At 38.9% G+C, this 20,109-nt stretch overlaps 2 protein-coding genes across 4 annotated transcripts in view; both read right to left on the reverse strand.

Annotated features, from left to right (window-relative positions):
• The window catches only part of LOC106088524 (cAMP-specific 3',5'-cyclic phosphodiesterase), a 692,903-nt gene that overhangs the window by 610,131 nt on the left and 62,663 nt on the right, over window positions 1-20,109 (reverse strand). The window lies entirely within an intron of this gene.
• On the reverse strand, window positions 1,313-8,922 carry LOC131997352 (uncharacterized). The gene is made up of 2 exons (XM_059368229.1): window positions 8,585-8,922; window positions 1,313-2,467 (listed from the first exon to the last, which is right to left on the reverse strand). Exon 2 carries the CDS (start codon window positions 2,463-2,465, stop codon window positions 1,560-1,562), a length of 906 nt encoding a protein of 301 aa, XP_059224212.1. The 5' UTR covers window positions 2,466-2,467; window positions 8,585-8,922; the 3' UTR covers window positions 1,313-1,559.

Raw genomic sequence — 20,109 nt, forward strand, 5'->3', positions numbered from 1 at the left:
TTTCTAAAGCAAGCTAAAAGTAACAGCTGATAACTGACAGAAGAAAGAATGCAATTACAGAGTCACAAGCTGTGAAAAAATTTTTCAATGCCGACTATATAAAAAATCCGCAATTACTTTTTGGGCAACCAATATATTGTCATGGTATAAATGAATCGCAATGTTGAGAACTTTAGCTCAATTTATAAAGAAAGTACCATTTTGTATGTTTTAATACCTATTTTGCACTTTTTGGTATCAAAATGTACGAATTTTGAATGAATGATTTTGTCGTCCAATATATACTTGTATTTCCTTGTTGTACCAACATGCCAAATTTCAGACCTCTAGCTAGATCTGCAGAGAAGTTACCAAATGGTACCAGTTTTGGTACCAAAATAATAATAGATCATTTAGTCATCTATCACAATCTGCGAATGGTGAAGATATCATTTAGCCATCCATTATTTGCTTCTTAGTTGTACCCTCATGCCAAATTTCAGACCTCAAGATCCATCTAAACAGAAAGTATAAAATCTTACCTATTTTGGTACTAAAATATACGAATTGTGAATAGATCATTTAGTAATCCATCATATATTCCTTAGTTTTGCCTACATCCCAAATTTCGGACCTCTAGCTCTATTTGAGCGGAAAGCACCAAATAGTACCAAAATGTATGAATTTTTAATAGATCATTTAGTTACCTATCACATATTTCTTAGTTGTATCTGTTCTGTGACAAACCTTTTGCTCCTTGTATTTATGTTGCCTTCTAGATTGACAAGAGGTAGATTTAAACTTCACCTTCCAGTTTTATTGTTGCCAAAAATTCAAAAGAAATTTCACTTAGGTTAAGTAACAATTTGTGCAATACTAATTTTAAGGTAGGTTTTAGGCTTCATATATTTAACTTGATTTCGGTAAGTATTTAATTTCTCGTATGTATGTTTCCTTTTATTTTTAGGTTAAGGTAAGTATTTTAAGCATGTAATTTTAGGTAGATAATTTTAGGTAAATAACTTTAGATAAGTACAAAAAATTCACAATTTTAGGTTTATTAACAATGTGCAATATAGCTTTAAGTAGTTCAAATTTGTAGCAAGTATTTTGGTTGATTAAATATTTTTCACTTTGTCTAGTTCTTTATGTGTTTTATTTTAACTTATATACTTCTACTTTTCCTTATGTTCATTTCTATTTACTTTTCTTGGGTTCACTGCACTTTAACTTCTTTTATATATGCATGTATGTATGTACGTATGTTATTGTCACGGGGGAGCTATCGAGGCGAACGATTAGATGAACAGAAAAACATTAAAACATGATTGCAATTGATGACACCAGCAGCCTCTGCTTGCCATTGGAATTCAGCGAAAAATAACAACAAAGCACCTGTAGCCAGTGGCCGCCCGCACATGCATATGTGCGTGTGTGTAAGTGCATATAATGGATGGTCCGCTAGCTACAGTGCTGAAAATTAGATTATGACTACAGTCGACAGCAAAAGTTTAGGACTATCCTAAACATTCTCACCCCCCGTGACAAGTGTATATGTATATCAAGACTTAGGTTTAACATTACTCTCGAGGTAGGTTTCTGATGGGGCCAGTAAGAATGTAGCCAAGAGTGGTTGGATAGGCATAAACATCGCCTAGTCCAGTAGCCACCTTGCCTTCCCTTTGGAGAGCTGGATACACATCAGCGCCAAGCTCCAGATCGATTGGCGTATTAGAGCGTGGGTCCATATCTGCAAGGGTGTTATTGGTGAAGTCCTGGGTCGGGTCATCGATGATTGGATCGGAGTAGGGTCGGGTCGGCAAATTGTCAGTTATTAAGGCGTTCACTCTTAACGCCCAGGTACTGTTGACATTTCGGGGCATCAGCCTGAAATGCGCAAACCGATTGCCACGATACGTGAATGAACGCAGACCAAGACGCCGATAAGTGGAGTAGGCAATGCGCGACATGGTGGATCCTTGGTTAACTAGGGCCCGAATAGAAGACCACCTGTCGACGCCGTCCTCCGATACCCGTACCGTAGCTGTGGGGACGAATACGATGTCCAGCTTGAGCGATCCATCATCCCGAATAGCTGGTTCTAGACTGTTGTCTAATTGGGACGCTCCATGTAGAAGGGAATGGTGTCTGTAGTTGCAGTGTCGGCACCCGGTGATAGACGGACAATCGGGCGCTAAGTGGCTCCGTGCTAGGCAGTTGCGACAGTAACCACGACGTTCAACGGTCTCATAACGATGGAACGGGGTCAGGCCCCGAAACCTTGCGCAGGAGCTGAGCGCATGATCCTGTTGGCACAGCCCACAGGAATACTGCCAAGTGGTGGGTCTTCCATGCCTATCAACATGTCGTCGATTGCCCGAATGTTGCCGCACTGGTGAGGCTGCTGCTCTTTCACCATTCCTTCCTTGCCGACGTTCCCTCCCTCTCGAGCGCTCTTCTTCCGGCCGTGGTAAGTAGGCTGCCATATCTGAAAAGAGAAGGTTTGGAGGAGTACTTTGTTTTTGGTTAGAGGCGCAACAGCCTAGTCAGGCGGAAAAAAGTTTGACCAGTTTAGTTATGGGTCTACTCAGGGTACCGTGAGGGGTTCTAACGTCGACGACTCGTGTATTTTGGTCGGTTCCTGGATAAGTTTTTTCAACGCGGCCCATAACCCATTCAGTGGGAGGAAACCTATCGTCCCTGATAACGACTAAGTCATTTTCTCTAAGATTATCCTGCTGGTATTTCCATTTTGTTCTACGGTGAAGTTCTTTGAGGTATTCTGACTTCCAGCGCATGCAAAAATATTGAGAAACGATCTTGAGCCGTTTCCATCTATTTGCAAGGGTCAAGTCTTGGTCAGAAACGTTGGGCTCAGCTGGCGCAAGAATGGGTGTTCCGATAAGAAAGTGACCAGGAGTAAGCGGTGAAAAGTCGTTGGGGTCGTCACTAGCTGCACTCAAGGGTCGTGAATTCAAACAAGCTTCTATACGAGCTAATATTGTAGAAAGTTCCTCAAATGTAAAATTCATCTTTGGAATAAGTTTACGAAGGTGGGTTTTGAGAGATTTGACTCCCGCCTCCCACAGGCCACCCATATGAGGGGCGCCCGGAGGTATGAACCTCCACGTAAGATTTTGATATGCGTTTAGCTGTGAGACTTGATTCCGAAGAGTCTTAAAAAGCTCAAGGCGATCTTTTTTCAAAATGTCTGAGGCTCCCACGAAATTCTTCCCATTGTCGGAGTATATACATGAAGGGCAGCCCCGTCGGCCTATAAATCGTGAAAATGCGGCTAGAAAAGATTGTGAGGACAAGTCACTTGTGGCTTCCAAGTGAACGGCCTTGGTAGCAAAACAGACGAAAATACAAATGTAACCTTTCGTTATAACGCATGCACGTCCCGAATAGTTCTTTATATTGAAGGGTCCTGCGAAATCAACCCCAGTGTTATTGAAGGGTCTAGACAATGTAGTTCGCTCAGGTGGCAAGGAAGCCATGATCTGAGACTGCGAATGTTTTCGATACAAAATACAAGTTTTGCAGTTATGGATAACCTTTTTTACCAAAGGCTTTAATCTGAATACCCAGAATTCAGATCGCAAAACTCGGGTCATAAGTTGGTTTCCTCCGTGAAGAGTTATTCGATGAGTGAACTCTACTAAAAGCTGTGTGAGTCTGGCTTCATATGGTAAAAGAATAGGGTGTCTCTCATCGTACGTTAAAACGGGAGACTGTACAAGGCGCCCATTAGCCCGCATTAATCCATTAGAGTCTATGAATGGGTTTAGGGTCAGAAGGCTACTGCTGGAGGAAATTCTAGTGTTTTGTCGTAAATCATGATATTCAGGTGAGAAATAGTTCTGTTGAGTCATAATGAGTAGACGGCGTTTTGCATCCTGAATTTCCTCAGCTGTAATCTCCAAAGATGAAACCCTAAGATGTGATCGATTAGAACCCGTATTTCGCCAAATACGCAAAGTGTAGGCTATCACCCTGTAGGCACGAGACAATGATGAAAATCTAATTAATGGGTCTTCAAAGGATGATGTAGCCAAGACTTTAACCGTCTTCTCCTCCAGGTTTGTGTCTTCAGGAACTTGAAAGGCTGGCCACCGATCTTTAGGCAAAATCAACCACTGCGGACCGTGCCACCATAAACTATGGTCTTGCAAGTCGGAAGGTGTGCAGCCTCTACTCGCAATATCCGCAGGGTTACTCTCAGAGTCTACATGGCGCCAGTTCTCATTGCCAACATTTTCCAGAATTTCTGAAACGCGGTTTCCCACGAATGTGCTCCAAGCGCACGGCGGTTTCCTAAGCCACGATAAAACAATTGTGGAATCTGTCCAAAATTGTGTCGTAAATTTCGAAATCTGAAGGTTTGTTATGGTTGCTGAAGCTAACTTCGAGAGCAGTACTGCTCCACATAGTTCGAGTCTCGGCAAAGAAATCTTTTTGATCGGGGCCACGCGGGTCTTTGCGGCTAAGAGAAAGGTGTCGGTTTGGTGGTTGTCATGCTCCACCCTTATATATAAGGCGGCTCCATATGCGCTCTCCGAAGCATCACAGAAACCGTGTACCTCGACCTTGGATCCAGGTGTGAAACGTATCCACCTTGGAATCTTAACCGATTCTATAGCCTCTGAGTTTTTAACAAAGTTCTGACAATTTATCAGAGTTATTGACTTAAGCGCGTCATCCCAGTCGATTTTGTCTAGCCATACTTGCTGTATAACCAGCTTAGCTACGACAACAATTGGGGCCAACCACCCGCAGGGGTCAAACAGTTTCGCTATTGCCGATAGAACTTCTCTTTTTGTGTAAGATTGTCTAAATTCTCGTGAAGGTTGATTAAGAGTGAAGTAATCCCCAGAAATATGCCATCTTATGCCAAGGGTCTTTGTTGAGGAGTCTTCAGATAGCTCCAGCCAATTTACGGGAAGCAGTTGTTCTGCCGGTAGATCCTGAATGACTTTGTGATTATTCGACGTCCATTTCATGAGTTTAAATCCAGCCGATTCCAAAGCAACGATTAACTCTTTTCTAGATGCAATGGCTTCTTCGAGTGTGTGGGCCCCGGCTAATACGTCGTCAACATACAGATGTTCTCGTATAATTTTTGACGCCAGTGGATATGTGTCCGTCACATCTTCCGCAAGTTGAAGAAGTGTCCGGATTGCAAGGAATGGTGCGCAATTTACTCCAAATGTGACCGTCAAGAGCTCAAAATCCTCAACTGGGTCTGTTGGAGATTTTCTAAAGAGTATTCTTTGAAACCGGGTCTGACTAGGGTCGAGAAGGATCTGTCTATACATTTTTGTGACATCCGCATTAAAAACATATTTGAAGAATCTCCACTTCAAGATTTGTAAAACAAGGTCTTGTTGCAAAATGGGTCCAGAAAACAAGTTATCATTGAGGCTTTTTTTATTTGACGAAGGACTTGACGCGTTGAAAACAACCCTAAGTTTCGTTGTGAGTCGGTCTGGTTTGATGACCGCATGATGTGGCAAATAGAAATTTGGTGTCTTGGATATTTCATTTGCAGAAATCTTCCTCATATGCCCAAGTTCTAGGTATTCGAGAATGGCGTTATCATATTGCTCCTTGATTTCTTGGGTCTTTTGAAGCTTCCTTTCCATTCTATAGAATTGTGCCATTGCGATATTCCTAGAATTTCCTACCTCTTCACAACTTTTAAAGGGGAGGGTCACAATGTACCTTCCATTTGAGTCGCGTCGAGTCGTTTTTCTGAAGTTTTGCTCACAAAACAGGTCTTCTTCTGACCTTAAAATCTTTTTTGGGGTCTCCTCCACCTCCCAAAAACGTGTCAAAATCTTTTCTATTGAGATTGTGTTGTGTAATGAGACTCGGCTAGCGTCCGAAGTCTCTTGTATGATGGGTCCTCCAATGATCCATCCAAAAACAGTATTTTGCGCTAAGAGCGACCCGATTGATTTCATAGGGGATCCAATATCGAAGATTAAGGGTCCTATATCCATTCCTATTAGAAGGTCAACCGGTTGGCTAATGTAAAATTTCGGATCCGCCAAATCAAGGTTGGCAACATCTCGAAGTTGTGCAAGGTCTAAATTCTGTGGAGGCAGATTAGAAGGCAGGGTCTTCAAAACGGGTGCCCACACCTCTAATTCGTAACAGGGGTCTAATCGTGAACGTAATGTAAAAAGACAAGTTTTCGTTGAGGTCTCCGCTACCATTTGGCTAAGCCCCGTGACATGAACTAAATTTCGCCTTGTCGACAGACTCAACTTGTTTTTCAATTTCTCCGAAATAAATGTAGATTGCGACCCAGAGTCAATGATTGCCCTGGCATCGTATAACTGTCCTCGCGATTCTATTTGAACCATGACAGTGAACAATAGGGTCCCCCTAGGATGACGCTGGCAAATTTGGTTATTCTGGAGGGTCAAGGTAGTAAAGTTGTAATTTTCTAAGTTCGAAGTGGACTGTATAATTGTTGTTAGAGCTGCAGCACTGGTACTAGGACGTACTGCATCTCTCGCTGGGTCTTGACTGCTAGATTGGGTCTGAGTGCCTTTATGTAACATTGTGTGGTGTCGCGAGTTACATTCTCTACAAGTGAATCTACTTTTACAATCCTTTACCCCATGATTAGATGATAGGCAATTATAACACAAGTGAGAAATTTTTACAACGTGAATCCTGTCGTTCACATTCTTTTCTATAAACTTGGGACAATCTCGAATGAAATGTGCGGCCTTGCAAATTTGACAGCTCTGATCAGTTCGAGTTGTCGCTGATTGTGTCATCGTATTGTTGTCTCTTACCCTTGAACTTTGTGCTTTATGTGACACGTTTGTTTGAAAATTGTTCACAAATCTGTCTTTTTTCTGATTTTCATATTTATTTTGTGGCTGCCTGGAAAAGGTTGGCCTAATATTGCCCACAGACTCGAGAGTCTTGAATTTATTTGTCAAAAACTTATCGAAATTAGACCACGTCGGAAGAACCTTACAATCTTCCAATGAATTCTCAAAATCTTCCAAAAACGATCTTGGTAACTTTGTTGAACAGAGGTATATTAGGATTGGGTCCCATCCCTTAACCTCTACGCTAAGTGTGTCTAGGGTCTGAATACAACTATTTACTGTGCGTTGCAATTTCTGAATTGAGTTGCTAGAGTCTGTGCTAACATTTGGCAGATTGAAAAGAATTTTTAGCTGCTCATTGACTTGCATCCGTTTATTTTCATAGCGGTCAGTCAAATTTGACCAAGCTCGTAGAAACCCGTCGTTAGTCAGAGGAACGTGACTGATGATTTCCCTTGCTTCCCCTGCAGTCTTCTGAGTGAGATGAAAAAGCTTCTCAACGTTGCTTAGTCTTGAATTTTTAATATATATGGCTGTGAAGAGATCTCTAAATGTCGGCCAGTCTGTGTATCCTCCCTTAAATGTGTCTGTATCGCACGGAGGGAGTCTTGAAACTGGCATGAAATCCATATCTTGGGGTCCTGGTGGCGGCTGAGAGTTTCGTTCCACCATCTCCTGGGCAGCCTGATCATTGAGTGCGTTAATTTCCGCGTTTAATGAGCTTATGACTCTCATGTAGCATTCCCGACCTTCCTTATAATGTGTCCGAAGCTTAGTCTTGTCTATGGGTGCCTCCTCTGAGGTCGCTGGCATATGATCCCGACAATCCATGTACGTTCTCTTGACATTGCTCCACAGAGAATTTAGTTCTACTCTCATAGCCTCAAGTACATGTACGTTATCCTCATATTTCGCAGCAGAGTATGTGCTGTCGAAATCTACCAAATCATTTATGCTATTTGCAAATTGCTCCCTTTTTGCCTTGTCCATTTTGCCTACAAGTTTCTTGCTTCAAACTTTATTCTTTACTACACAAAGTCAGAGAAGATAAAACAAAATGGTAATCTCAGTCAGTGTATGACCACCTTTCAGAAATGTACTTTTTGAAGGGTCAGATACCGATTTCAGGCACAAGAATGACAAATATACGCAAAAACGTCTTGCTCGTTTAGTAGTGGCGGATTGAAAAACAAACAGGTAATTCTTTCTGTAAATCCAGAAGAACGAGGGATATGAGGTCAGCGAGTCAAAAATATCAATCACAACACCAATTTCTTAAGCCCGGGTCTCGTGGGTGCTTTTTGTAAAATAATCCATATACAAACGAGAACCTTCTAAACAATGAGGTCCGATTCGCAAAACACACTCAAAACCGATAACTTAGTGCTTGAATACTAAAAGATTTTTCGGCAAATGTAGGCGTCTTAAAACAATTTTTTTCTTTTAAGGGTTTGGACAATGTAATTATAAGGCGGTTCCAAAGATTGTGTACGAAAAGCTACAAAATATTTCTGATTGGACGAGTCTTGAGATCTGGAGCTGGGTCAGAAATGTAAAATTTCCGGTTTCAAACGATTCTTTCCCAATAACTTTATATACGCGGGTCAAACAAATTTTCATAAAAATCAAATTTGCACGGGTCAAACATACAAAATACACAGGGTCAGGCCAAAATGGAGATTTCTCTAGCAGCACCCTATATATTTCGTTGGCTTGTCGCGCCAAAAACGAAAAAACAATCTTGTACTCACTTTGTAATTTTGTTATGTGTGTGTGTATTATGTGAGGGTATACGCCTGCGTGTGTGTAAGGTGACGCTCTGTCTGTCCACTTGTTGGCGCTTATGTGCCTGCTTCCTTACCGTTGTAACGGAATTTTATTTCTGGCAAAGTCTTTAGAGTTCCTTATGTAGAACTGCGAGTTATTGCTTTTGTGTGTGTTTCTTTTTTTTGTACCGACACCGGACGCGTGTTTAATTGGTTTTGCACTAAATTTTTGCTCACAATGTTTTTCGCTCTAGCTTTGTTATTATTTTATTGTTAATATTTTTGTATGTTTAATTTGAACCCACATTCAAATATATGTACATAAATTTTCTTTATTTAGCACTCATTCAGTTTAAAATTTTCTTTGGTAAGTATAATTGATTTTTGTTGTTTTTTTTTTTTTGCACAAAATGAAACTTTGTTAGGGTTAATTATTAAGTATTGAATTTCACCAGGTAAGCTCACGGTTCTTGATAGGGTAAATATCACAGGTTTAATAGGTAAGTAAATTTATATTTCTCTTTTTTTTCCGTGTAGTAGGTAAGTAGCACCGATTTTCACCAAGTACATATGTATTTTTCCTTTTGTTTGAATTGTTTAAAATTTATTTAAAAATTTACCAAAAAAAATCACTTCTGGACTAAATCACTTTGGACTCCGTACATTCGTTTTACCAACAAATTCACTTTTTCGGTTCGAAGGACCATAATGTTCTGTGACAAACCTTTTGCTCCTTGTATTTATGTTGCCTTCTAGATTGACAAGAGGTAGATTTAAACTTCACCTTCCAGTTTTATTGTTGCCAAAAATTCAAAAGAAATTTCACTTAGGTTAAGTAACAATTTGTGCAATACTAATTTTAAGGTAGGTTTTAGGCTTCATATATTTAACTTGATTTCGGTAAGTATTTAATTTCTCGTATGTATGTTTCCTTTTATTTTTAGGTTAAGGTAAGTATTTTAAGCATGTAATTTTAGGTAGATAATTTTAGGTAAATAACTTTAGATAAGTACAAAAAATTCACAATTTTAGGTTTATTAACAATGTGCAATATAGCTTTAAGTAGTTCAAATTTGTAGCAAGTATTTTGGTTGATTAAATATTTTTCACTTTGTCTAGTTCTTTATGTGTTTTATTTTAACTTATATACTTCTACTTTTCCTTATGTTCATTTCTATTTACTTTTCTTGGGTTCACTGCACTTTAACTTCTTTTATATATGCATGTATGTATGTACGTATGTTATTGTCACGGGGGAGCTATCGAGGCGAACGATTAGATGAACAGAAAAACATTAAAACATGATTGCAATTGATGACACCAGCAGCCTCTGCTTGCCATTGGAATTCAGCGAAAAATAACAACAAAGCACCTGTAGCCAGTGGCCGCCCGCACATGCATATGTGCGTGTGTGTAAGTGCATATAATGGATGGTCCGCTAGCTACAGTGCTGAAAATTAGATTATGACTACAGTCGACAGCAAAAGTTTAGGACTATCCTAAACAGTATCTAAATGCCAAATTTCAGACCTCAAGATCCATATGAACAGAAAGTACAAAATAGTACCAATTTTAGTACCAAAATGTACGAATTTTTAATAGATCACTTGGTCATCTATCACTTATATCTTAGTTGTATCCACATAAAAAATTTGGACCTCTCCACTCCATCAACAAAGAATGTACCAAATAGTAACAATTTTGGTATCAAAATGTTACAATTGTGAATAAATCATGCAGTCTGGCATCATATATTTCTAAGTTTTACCTACATCCTGAATTTCAGACCTCTAGCTCCATCTGCAAAGAAAGTACCAAATGGTACCAAAATGTACGAATTGTAAGAAGATCATAGTCACCTATCATATATTTCCTATTTGTACCTACAAACCAAATTTCAGACCTCTGCCCCCATCTGTAGAGAAAGTTCTAAATGGTACCAATTTTGGTATCAAATTGTACGAATTTTGAATAGAACTTTTATTCATCCATCATATATTTCCTTGCTGTACTTACATGCCAAATTTCAAACCTCTAACTCCATCTGTAATGAAAGTACCAAATGGTACATATTCAAGTACTAAATCTACGTTTTCTCCCGTTACCAGTACTTTTCTAGCATTTTTTCTTTTTACCCTCATCCACTTGCACCAGATGTCTTTTAAGTCAAATTTATATCCATCTGCCTTATACAAAGTTCAACCATTTCGTACCTTTTTAGGTACATATTTTTGTACCTGAATGTACAAATTTCCAAAAAGTCTTATAATCACCTTATTATGGTTGCCAAAGTGTGTCTAAGTTCCACAATTCAGAGCTCTAGTTCAGTTTACAAAGAAAGTACCAAATAGTACCGATTGCGGTACTAATCGTACTATTTCCGGTACGATGGTCCAACATTTTTTCGACAATACCTTATATTTTTGAGCCCAAGAACATAATTCTAGCCCTTTCCATTCGCGCTTGGCAAATATGTACCATTTCGTACTTTTTGGCACTTTTTAGTACCTAAACGAATATCAACAAATCCAGCCTTATCCCGTGCCTGTGACCCAAGACCAACATTCGTGCAAAATTTCAGGATTCTAGCTTTAGCTGTTTGGGCTGGGTGATGATCGGTCAGTCAGTCAGTCAGTCGGTCAGTCAGTCAGCAATCAGTCAGTCACGCTACTCTTTTATGTATATGAACATTAAAGGCTGAAGTAGCCAAGGTTCTATTCGATATTTCAATAGGTATACCAAATTACAGCCTAATTTACAAAGCTTTATGAAGCCTTATAATAGGTTTATTTGACAGTTCTATAAAGGAAATATTTCTAACAAACCTATTTCCAATCTGTATTAAGTTTTGTGAATAACGCCATTTAAATCTGATTAAATTTCGATTTAGGTCCTATGTACGAGTTCTAAAAGTAGAACGGGATCCGACCGACTTTTGCGGGTTTTCTTACTGGTTATACTTCGTAATGATATCTTGTATTTGTTGGTAGACCCATTTCGACTAAATTGTTCCCCATCCCACTGTGCGTCGTGAATTGAGATACTTTACAACCACTGGTTAACACTTCAGGGATTATTGTTTAAATTTTTACAAAAATATCCAAAATATTGATCCAAAACCCCGATATATTGGTCATCGTCCGTTTGTCAGTTAGTCGGAAGTACGCTTACTTTCGAGCGAGCAAAATTATACGCTTGAAATTTTGCATTGATGCCCACCTATCTGTTTGTTCAAATATGAATAAATTTTCTAGACGGTTTTCTCTTTTCTTCCAAAGTCTTCTTATTTACTGATTATTCATTATTTCTTTGTTTTTCTCCAAAATTTTTAATATTCAGGAATGTCATACACCCAATCCTCAATGGGTTGATTATACATCTGCTGATGTTTTATGTACTCATGCTTAAAAACTGTTGGTGGCATTGGGGGGACCATTCCACCCATGAATGGTAAGTAGGGTTGCATATAAGACTCCTCTTGGGGTTCACATGAGCAGGATGAAAGTGCAGCAATACAGCCCAGAATCAGCAGCAGATAACGAAACATGTTGTTTGAGATGCGATGACGATGACAACGACGACAACTCAAAGGTTCTCAATATAAGCTAACTTGGGCCAATTTAGCGACTTTTATACCCAATCTGTTAGCAAGTTTAGCAAATAAAGAAAGCAACAGGCAATGAGAATCAATAGATATCAAATCAGTCTTTGCGGGGATATATTTCAGCAAAGCAAATACTGATACAAAGAACTTTTCTTATGTTTTTTTTTTCTTTTTTTTATATGAAATACATTTTGAATATTTTAACCATTTCGTTTGCAGTGCAATACTAATGCAAATACAGTTTCTTTTTAGGTGATAAAACTGAAATGCAGTCAACTCATAATTTATTTTAGAATTTGACGATGGAAAAAACTGATAGGAGTAAAAGTTAAAGCGGGTCGAATCTTAAAAGCCCATTGCCATGCATTGGGAGAATAAAGTTTGAATATGCGCCTCCAAGGGCTCTGGAGGCGAAAATCGTTCGAAGCATATGTACCGAAGCTATATCTAATTCTGAACCGATTTCTATCAATAACCTCAAACGTCAAGGAGAATCCTTCGTGCAACCACAATATTGCAACATTAGTCCATATCGAATGAACATACATCTATCTATATATAAAACAAGTAAAAGCGTGCTAAGTTCGCCCGGGCCGAATCTTATGTACACTCCACCATTGATCGCATTTATCGAGTTCTTTTCCCGGCATCTCTTCTTGGGCAAAAAAAGGATATAAGAAAAGATTTGCTCTGCTATTAGAGCGATATCAAGATATGGTCCGGTTTGGACCACAATTAAATTATATGTTGGACCACAATTAAATTGCGTCGTTTGGGGGCTCAAGAAGTAAAATAGAGAGATCGATTTATATGGGAACTGTATCGGGTTATATACCGATTCAGACCATAATAAACACGTATGTTGATGGACATGAGAGGATCCGTCGTCCGAAATTGCAGGCAAATCGGATAATAATTGCGACCTCTAGAGGCTCAAGAAGTCAAGATCCCAGATCGGTTTATATGGCAACTATATCAGGTTATGAACCGATTTGAACCTTATTTGACACAGTTGTTGAAAGTCAGAATAAAATACGTCGTGCAAAATTTCAACCAAATCGGATAGGAATTTTGCCCTCTAGAAGCTCAAGAAGTCAAGTCCCAAGATCGGTTTATATGAGAGCTATATCAGGTTATGGACCGATTTGAACCATACTTAGCATAGTTGTTGGATATCGTAATGAAACACGTCGTGCAAAATTTCATTCCAATCGGATAAGAATTGCGCACTCTAGAGGCCAAGAAGTCAAGACCCAAGATCGGTTTATATGGCAGCTATATCAGATTATGGATCGATTTGAACCATACATGGCACAGTTGTTGGATATCGTAACAAAATACTACGTGCAAAAATTCATTCAAATCGGATAAGAATTGCGCCCTCTAGAGGCTCAAGAAGTCAAGACCCAAGATCGGTTTATATGGCAGCTATTTCGAAACATGGACCGATATGGCCCATTCACAATACCAACCCACCTACACGAATAAAAAGTATTTGTGTAAAATTTCAAGCGGCTAGCTCCTTCGGAAGTTAGCGTGCTTTCGACAGACAGACGGACGTACGAACGAAAGGACGGACGGACGGACATGGCTAGATCGACATAAAATGTCGCGACGATAAAGAAAATATATACTTTATCGGGTCTCAGACGAATATTTCGAGTAGTTACAAACAGAATGACGAAATTAGTATACCCCCCATCCTATGGTGGAGGGTATAATAAATTTGTGTTTGTTTGTTTGTTTGTTTATTTGTTTGTTTGTGGTTTGTAAATTTTTTTTTTCCTTATAGGCTCAAAAATAACTGATCCGATTTCTTTCAAATTTTCAAAGATTGTGGGGAGTGGTCCGGAAGCAGCAATAGGCTATATAATTTTATGATATCTCCAGGGGGGCGAAATTTTGTTGGAACACTTACATTAACCTAAAATTGAAAATTTGCTATCAGAATCTGAGGTGGGCCGCCCAACCCTAAAACCCGCCAAACGGATTTATAGATCAATCACTACAATATGGGTATTAAATTAAAGTAGAATCGAGTAGAATCGAATCTGATATCCAATTGTGGGATTAATTGTTTCGTGGGTCACCCCACCCCGAAAAAACCCGTCAAATCGGACATATTTTCCGACCATGTTAGAATGGATTTTAAATGAAAGGTTTTTCGGAGTAGAATACCAAATTGACCACTTTTGAGAATAAGTCTCTGGGGATCCACCACACCCTTGAACAGGACTTTTACATATTGGAGTTTAAGTAAGAGGTATTTGAGAGTAGAATAATCCACAGGCAAATTGGAATACGTTTTCAACAGAAATTGGGCAGAAATTTCCAAATTAAGTGTACTTTTCTCCAACATAGAATTATCCAGCGCAGCAGAGCGAGCCGGACTCAGATAGTCTACATATATGTAGAAGAGTTGCATGACTGACTGATTACTGCCTGACATACAGACAGACTGATCATCTCCCAGCCCAAACGGATAAAGCTAGAGTCATGAAATTTTGCACAAATGTTGGTCTTGGGTCATAGGCATGGGATAAGCCTGAATTTGGAGATATTGGTTTAGGTACTAAAAGTACAAAATAGTACATATATGCCCAGCGCGAACGGATATGGCTGGGACTATGTTCTTGGGCTCAAATTAAAGAGCATCTAAAAAAACAAGGGTTGGTAAAAATTTTGGAAAATCGTACCGGAAGTTGGGGAAATAGTACGTTAAGTACCGAAATTGGTACTATCTGGTACTTTCTTTGTAAATTGAACTAGAAATCTGATTTTTAGAACTTAGGTATACTGTGTGTGGTAACCTTAGTTAGGTGTCCATAAGAGATTTTGGAAATTTGTACATTTAGGTACCAAAGAACCTACCAAAAAGGTACGAAATGGGTGAATTTTGTACAGGGCCGATCGATAGAGGTAGAATTTTGACATAAAAGATATCTGGTGCAAAAGGATGAGGGTGAAAGAAAAAAATGACAAAATAGTACTGGCAGCGGGAGAAAACGTATATTTAGTACCGCAATTGGTACCATTTGGTACTTTCTTTACAGACGAAGCTAGAGTTCTGAAATTTGGCATGTATGCACAACTAGGCAATATCTGATGGGCAACCAAATGATCTATTCAAAATTCATAAATTTTGGTACCAAAATTGGTACAATTTGGTACTTTCTTTAGAAATGGAGCTAAAGGCCTGAAATTTGGCAAACAGGCGAAAAATATGATAGAAGACTATGATCATTTAACAAATTGCACAAATGGTACCACTATTACTACCATTAAGTACTTTCAGTGCAGGTGATCTAAAATTTGGCATGTAGGTACAACTTAGATAAATATGATGGACGACTAAATGATTTTTCCAAAATTCGAACTTTTTGGCCCGACATTGGTACTATTTGGTACTTTCTTTATAGATGGAGCCAGAGGTCCGAAATTTGGCATGCAGGTATAACTAAGAAAGAAATGATGGATGACTAGATGATCTATTGAATATGTAAATTTTGGTACCATTTGGTAATTTTTGTCCAGATGGAGCTAGAGCTCTGAAATTTGGCATGCAGGTGCAACTAGGAAATATATGTTGGGTGACTTGTAACATATTCACAACTTATACGTTTTTGTACCATTTGGCACTTTCTTAACAGATGGAGCTAGATGTCTGAAATTTGGCATGTATGTACGAGAAGGAAATATATAATGGGTGACTAAATGATTTCTTGAAAAGTCGTACATTTTGGTACAAACAAGTGCAAAATAGAACGAAATAGATTATCTCCTCTTACAGCGAACGAGGACTGTTAAAATTAATCAATTTGACAAACATTATCCTAGTGTGGACAGCAATTTATTGGCCCAAGACCTTAAATAGGGAGAACGGTTTATAAGGCATCTATATCTAAATCTGGACCGATCTAAGCCAAATTTCATAGGGAATAAGGCTAGACCTATTAATTTGGCATAAAAACTTATTTTTGACACACTGTTAAGGCTTGCAGCCTAAAAATACGCCAAAAATTCAATCAAATGAGTACAAAGAGAACTCTATTATCGATATCGCCCGACGCTACAGAAAACACTCCTAAAAAGCGTACGCCCTGCAACCGACACAGATCGTACACCCTATTTTGATTTTGGTAACGAATTTGAATTGATGCTACGGGCTTACAGCTGTGGTATTCTGTAACCTGAGTAAGAGGGTATAATATAAGGCGGCTAGAGACGTATTTGTCATATGCGTAGAGGATTTCCCAATCCCGACACGCAAAAAAAACAAACAAAGTTTCAGCTCAATATATCTGTTTTTAAAGACAATAGCGTGATTTTAACGGACATACGTACAAGCAGAAAGCGGGACGGACAGATAGACGAAATGGACTAGATCTTCTTGTATATTTACGACAATCAAGGACATACATACTGTATAAGTTCGGAAATGAATATTTCAATGCGTTCCAAACGAAATGACAAAGTTAGTATACCACAATGCTATGGTATGGAATGAGTGTACTAGTCTACTTAACGTATCAGATATCATATAAATGATATAAAAATGGATGTGAACAGATACTGAAGAACTTAAATCCTAGATTGGATTTATATATCCGTCCACTTACTTTCAAAGGGTTATGCCAGGCCTATTAAATTTGACATAACACCTTCTTTACACTACTCTTTAAATCTGGATTTAATGGATCGATCATCTGTTTTCCCTCTATGAAAACAGCTGACGAGAACCTTAAATCCGGATTTAATGAGCAGTGTAAACGGGGTATAAAAGCTTATGATTGACATATTATCAATGTTTGCAGCCGAAAAATATGCTACAAACTTTATCATTTGAGTACAAATAGAACACTATTATCGATATCGCTTGAAGCTACAGATAACACTCCCAAAAAGCGTACGAATCAATATCTATTTTTTTGAAACAAATTGCATGAATTGTTGGATCAGAACCTGCAAGACGTTGCAAAAAGTAAATAAAAACAAAAGCAATGAAAACAGATGAGTTGAAATGAGAATATGTTAGACTTTAAGAGGACATAAAAAAGTAACTTCGACATGAAATCACGATTAACATACGTTGTAGTAAGTGGCTTAACAAGTATTTCATCTACCATGGCATTGAATGAATTTTTCAAACTATGTTCCAGTGAAATTAAAGTAGAGGTTGATGAAATTAGCACTCGAATGATTTGAGATCACCGTAGCGCAGAAGTTAGCATGTCCGTCCATGATGCCGAACGCCTATTTTCAAATCCCGACGTGAAACTTAGAAAATTTTTCAGCGGTGGATATCCATTTACTAATTCTGGCTAAATTTGTGTGGTATCCTGGCATGTTAAGGCTTCTCTACCAAGTGGTCTCGAGGGGAGGTCTCTTATCATTGAGCTTATAGTTTAATCAGATTTAATCAGTATACCCTGTTTCTTAATGTTCATGCTGAATTTAGTATTTAGTATGATTGACTCAGGAAAAATATTTATTTTCAGCTTGGGATCATGTACCCAAGCACAAAAATTGCTGTCAGTAAAGAAAATAACGTTCTCATTCAGCTTGACTATACGGAGATTGAACCGAGTATTAGATACAACAAGTGTATGACCCATTTGCAATCCCCAACGACTTACATCAATAGTAAGTATCTATGCAAAATTTCAAGCGGCTAGCTTTATGTGTTCGACCGCTATCGTATTGAAATGGAAGGTATTCAAGAGTAGACAACGAATTTCATAATAAAAGTTGGATGCAAGTACCTGGGGGACTTCCTCAGCCCCAAAACCCCTTAAGATAGTTTTATTTGACGATCATGACAATATGGGACTGAAATGAAAGGTATTCGGTAGTAAGTAACGAATATGGTCAGGAAGTAGGAATAGGCTTTATAATTTATTGATAATGGAAGGGGCGGACCCTTCACCGTTACCCCAAAAAAAACAACCAAAATCAAAAGTGGACCTATAAGGACAATATGGTATCAAATGAAAAGTATGCAGGAGTAGATAACGAATCTGGCATGTAAATTCATGTCGAAGTGTAGGGGGTCATACACCCCTACAAAAACGCTCAATATGGGCACATTAGCCAATCACGGATATATGGGACTCGGTTTGTTTGTTCCGTATAGACTGAAAAACGGCAGGAGCGATTTTCTCACAATTTTCGCATATTGTGTGGTTTGGTCTGGAAGCAAACATAGGCTATATAATTTTTCGCTATCGGAAGGGGGAAGGACCCTCCCCTTATGTCAAAAACACAACCCAAAATCAAAAGTGCACCGATCGGGACAATATAGGTATCAAATGAAAGGTATTGGAGAGTAGAATACGAATATGGTATTAAAATTTGAATCTAAGTACCCATGGGGCCGCCCCAACCCCAAAACTCCCCCAAACAGACATATTTCACATTCATTTCAATATGGGGCTCACATGAAAGGTATTGGCGAGTAGATTTTGAATGTGACATACAAAATCAGAGCGAAGTATAGGGGGTCACGCCAACCCTCAAAAACCGATGAACCGAACCGATTTTCCTAAAATTTTTATGGATTGTGTACGTTTGTCTGCAAGGAAACATAGGCTATATAATTTTTAGATATCGGGAGGAGGTGAACCCTGCCCCTTACACCAAAAACGCCACCCTTATCCGAAAGTGGTCCGATGGGCATAATAAGGGTATCAAATGAAAGGTATTGGAGACCAGAAAACGAATATGGTATTAAAATGGGTCCAAGTACCCAGTAGGCCGCCCCTTCTCTCAATATGGGACTTAAAAGAAAAATATAAGCCAGCATAAAACATTAGGTCCAAGTAATGGGAGGTCGCCCACCCCCCAATTACCCCCAAATAGGCATATTACCCGACCATGGCTATATGGGACTCAAATGAAATGGGTATTAGGGAGTAGATTACGAATATGACATTAAAATTTGCATTCAAGTCTAGGTGACACTTTTCCTCCTAAATATACCTCAAATGGGTTGATTGACCCATTATGACAATATGGTACTCAAATGAAAGGTATTTGAGAGTAGAAAACGAATTTTATATCCAATTTTTGGGTACGCCCTAAATCACCCCCTAAACTTCACTTCATTTCCGTTGGGATTAAAGAACGAATTTGATATCTATTTTCAGTGCAAAGTGCCGCTGGCCGCACCAACCCCAAAACACCCTTTAAACGGTTCATATTTATCGGTTATGGCAATATGAGGCTCAAATTTAAGGAATTTGGAAGTGCAGCACGAATTTGATATCCATATTGAGATTGAGATAATGAGAACATTACCCTAAGGAAGAACATTACCACCAGCAATCGAGAAGGGGCAAATTCTCACCCATCAATGAGTGCTTTCCGATTCAAGTTTAAATGATAAAGGACATTTTTTTATAGCCGAGTCTGAATGGCGTCCCGGCAGTGCGACACCTCTTTGGGGAAATTTTTTTAAATGACCATGCACTTCATTGTGCCTCGCAAATGTCGCCAACATTAAGAGAGGATAAACACCTTGTCCGATGTTCTCGCCAGGATTCGAACGCGTTCAGCGTCATAGGCTACAATGGAACGAATGCGATATCCGCATTCAGGGCGAAGTGTCCCCACCCTAAAAACATATTAGAGAGTTCAAGAAGGCGCAGCGGAGCGGGCCCGGTTCGGCTAGTTAGTAATAAAAAGAGAAGTAAATTTCGTTTTTGCTGCATGCTTTAATTAAGGAAAACATTTAGATAATTTTTTTTGTTTATTGTTGCTATATCCTGTTTCCTTGGTACGTCGAACAGGTATGTCAAGCAGAGGTAATAAATATTGGTCGTCCAAAACTTCACATATTATCAGGAATTCTATTCACCCAATCTGGGATGGCTTGGTTATTATTCTGTGCATATTCGGTGTATGCCTG

This window comes from Stomoxys calcitrans, chromosome 4 (assembly GCF_963082655.1).
Source record: "Stomoxys calcitrans chromosome 4, idStoCalc2.1, whole genome shotgun sequence".
NCBI lineage: Eukaryota > Metazoa > Arthropoda > Insecta > Diptera > Muscidae > Stomoxys > Stomoxys calcitrans.